General features: G+C 36.2%; 1 protein-coding gene across 1 annotated transcript; it reads left to right on the top strand.

The window, feature by feature from the left end:
- The first annotated feature begins 1364 nt into the window (after window positions 1-1364).
- On the top strand, window positions 1365-1901 carry LOC107819407 (uncharacterized). Its single transcript, XM_016645513.1, has one exon. It carries the CDS (start codon window positions 1365-1367, stop codon window positions 1899-1901), a length of 537 nt encoding a protein of 178 aa, XP_016500999.1.
- Window positions 1902-2865: the final 964 nt, after the last annotated feature.

Below are 2865 nucleotides of genomic sequence, written 5' to 3'. Positions count from 1 at the left end.
GATTGTTCTAATAGGGACTTTAGGAATCGTCCATTTGTTTAACAAATCAAGGTTTTGAGGTATATCTACCTCTTCCAACCTAGTATTTTTCATGCTAGTTTCTCCTAAATCCATATTTCAGAAACATATCTATGTCGAATATTTCATATCTATCTCATATATACCATGAAAGTGCCTAGACTCTGATACCATTTTAACAGGATCAAGTGGCGGGCGGTAATCCGCACTTTCTATTTTTTAAATTATTTTTATACAAGTTAGAGAAAAAAATGGTAATAAAAATATCTAAGGCAATTTCTAGTAAATTATATTATAGAATTGTCACCTAAATTTTTTAATTCAAATTTAAAGACAAAAATATTGTAACGAGATATTCAAAGCAATGCGTTATAAACTTATAATATATATACTATACTATACTATATATGCATCTTAAGATATATAAGCTATATTCGATTTACTATATATACATCTTAAGATATATAAGCTATATTCGATTTACTATATATACATCTTAATATATATAAGTTATATTCGATTTACTATATATACATCTTAAGATATATAAGCTATAATCTATATTCGATTTACTATATATACATCTTAAGATATATAAGTTATATTCGATTTACTATATATACATCTTAAGATATATATATATAAGCTATATTCGATTTATATACTATATATACATCTTAAGATATACTATATATACATGTATATAAGCCATATTCGATAGTATACATGTATATATAGTATATAAATCGAATATAGCTTATATATAGTATAGTGTATTATATAATACACTATACTATACACTTAGTATATATATACTATACTATACTATGCACTAAGTATTAGTGCATTAGCTAATATTATATCGAATATAGCTTTTATATATATATTTATGTATATATAAGAAAAAGTGTAATTATAAAAATATTAGGGTTAAAACAAAGTTGGGGGGTTGAATGCCTATTTATAAATAGCCAACGGCTATTTTGGCAGGTAAAACAGCCATATTTTAAATGTCATAATGACTATAATGTGGCAGATTTTTTTTTAAAAAAAAAATTAGTCCTTGGGCCCGGATAGGCCCGTTTAGGACCGCTTGAACCGGCCCACTTCCCAACCGGTCCCGGTCTCGCGGGCCTCGCCTATGGGACCGGCCCACTACCCAGCCCACCTCCCCACGGTCCCGGTCCTATCCGGTTAGAACCGTTTAGGCCCACTGCCCATTTGGGCTTGCGGTCCTGGGTCGGTCCGGTCCTAACCGGCCCACATGTCACCCTTAATCTGAGCAAATATCATAGAGGGTGCCACCCCTTTTTCCTTAAAGATTGAGAAAGAAGAATGATGACCACATGTTTCACAAATTCCTAGATATACTGAAGCGGATACACTTGAACATTCCTTTGGTGGACATGCTCTGTGAGGTCCCAAAATATGCAAAATATATTAAGGATATAGTGAAAAATAAAAGGAGGTTAACGGAGTTTGAGACCATCGCACTTACTAAGGAGTGCATTTCTAGGATTCAACATAAGCTTCCACAAAAGCTTAAGGATCCGGGTAGTTTTACCATCCCCGTGAGGATTGGTGAAATTGATGTGGGTAGAGCCTTGTGTGATTTGGGTGCAAGTATCAATCTGATGTCGTTGTCAGTGTTCAAACAATTGGGCTTAGGAGCTCCGAGACCCACCACAGTGATGCTACAGTTAGCTGATAGATCTTATGTTTATCCTGAGGGGGTAATTGAGGACGTCTTGCTGCAGATTGGGAAGTTTATTTTCCCTGCAAATTTTATCATCTTAGACTACGAGGCAGATGAGTTAGTTCCTATCATCTTGGGACGACCTCTCTTGGCCACTGGAGATGAAATTATCAAAGTCCGAGAATGAAAGATGTTCCTAAGGGTGGACAATGAGGAAGCAGTCTTCAATGTATATCGAGCCATTCAGTTGCCTCGTCATTACGAGGACTTGGCCATGATTTCTGTGGTGGAGATAAATGAACCAGCCATAGAGCTAAGTGCATTTAAAGAAGATGCACTAGAAAAGGCATTGGTGTTGTTCAATCACTTGGAACTTGAAGAAGAGGTTGAGGAGATGTTGCAAATTCTGGATGCATCTTGCGAATACATAAGAGAAAGATCCCAATTTGAGCCTCTGGATAGGTCAATCGGCCCGCCTCCTAAACCCTCAGTTGAGGAGGCCCCAAAATTGGAACTTAAACCCTTACCATCTCATCTTCATTATGCATATTTGGAAAGTTCTAACACTTTACCTGTGATTATTTCTTCTCATTTGTTTGAACTGCAGGAAGAAAAGCTCTAAAGGGTGATGAGGGAGCACAAGTATGCCATTGGTTGGACAATGTCTGACATAAAGGGTATTAGCCCTATATTCTATATGCACAAAATACTCATGGAGGAGGGACACAAGCCTAGTCGAGAATCAACGCCACCTAAATCCAATCATGAAATAAGTGTTAAGAAAAGAAGTGATTAAGTGGCTTGACGCAGGTATAGTATTTCCTATCTCCGATAGTAAGTGGGTAAGCCCTGTTCAATGTGTACCTAAAAAGGGGGTATGACTGTTGTAGTGAATGAACAAAATGAATTAATCCCAACTAGAACTGTGACTGGTTGGCGAATATGCATAGATTATAGGAAGTTGAATAATGCTACACGAAAAGATCACTTCCCTCTCCCCTTTATTGATCAAATTCTTGATAGATTAGCCGGACAGGAATACTATTATTTCCTTGACGGCTATTCGGGGTACAATCAGATTGCTATTACCTCGGAAGATCAAGAAAAGACCACTTTTACATGCCCTTATGGTACTTATGCATTAAGATAAT

Source organism: Nicotiana tabacum, chromosome 9, assembly GCF_000715075.1.
Source record: "Nicotiana tabacum cultivar K326 chromosome 9, ASM71507v2, whole genome shotgun sequence".
NCBI lineage: Eukaryota > Viridiplantae > Streptophyta > Magnoliopsida > Solanales > Solanaceae > Nicotiana > Nicotiana tabacum.
This window is presented reverse-complemented; position numbering and strand designations above follow the sequence as displayed.

Excerpts from the sequence above, each read along its gene's own strand:
- LOC107819407 (XM_016645513.1), top strand. The coding sequence starts at position 1,365 with ATGTTTCACAAATTCCTAGATATACTGAAGCGGATACACTTGAACATT.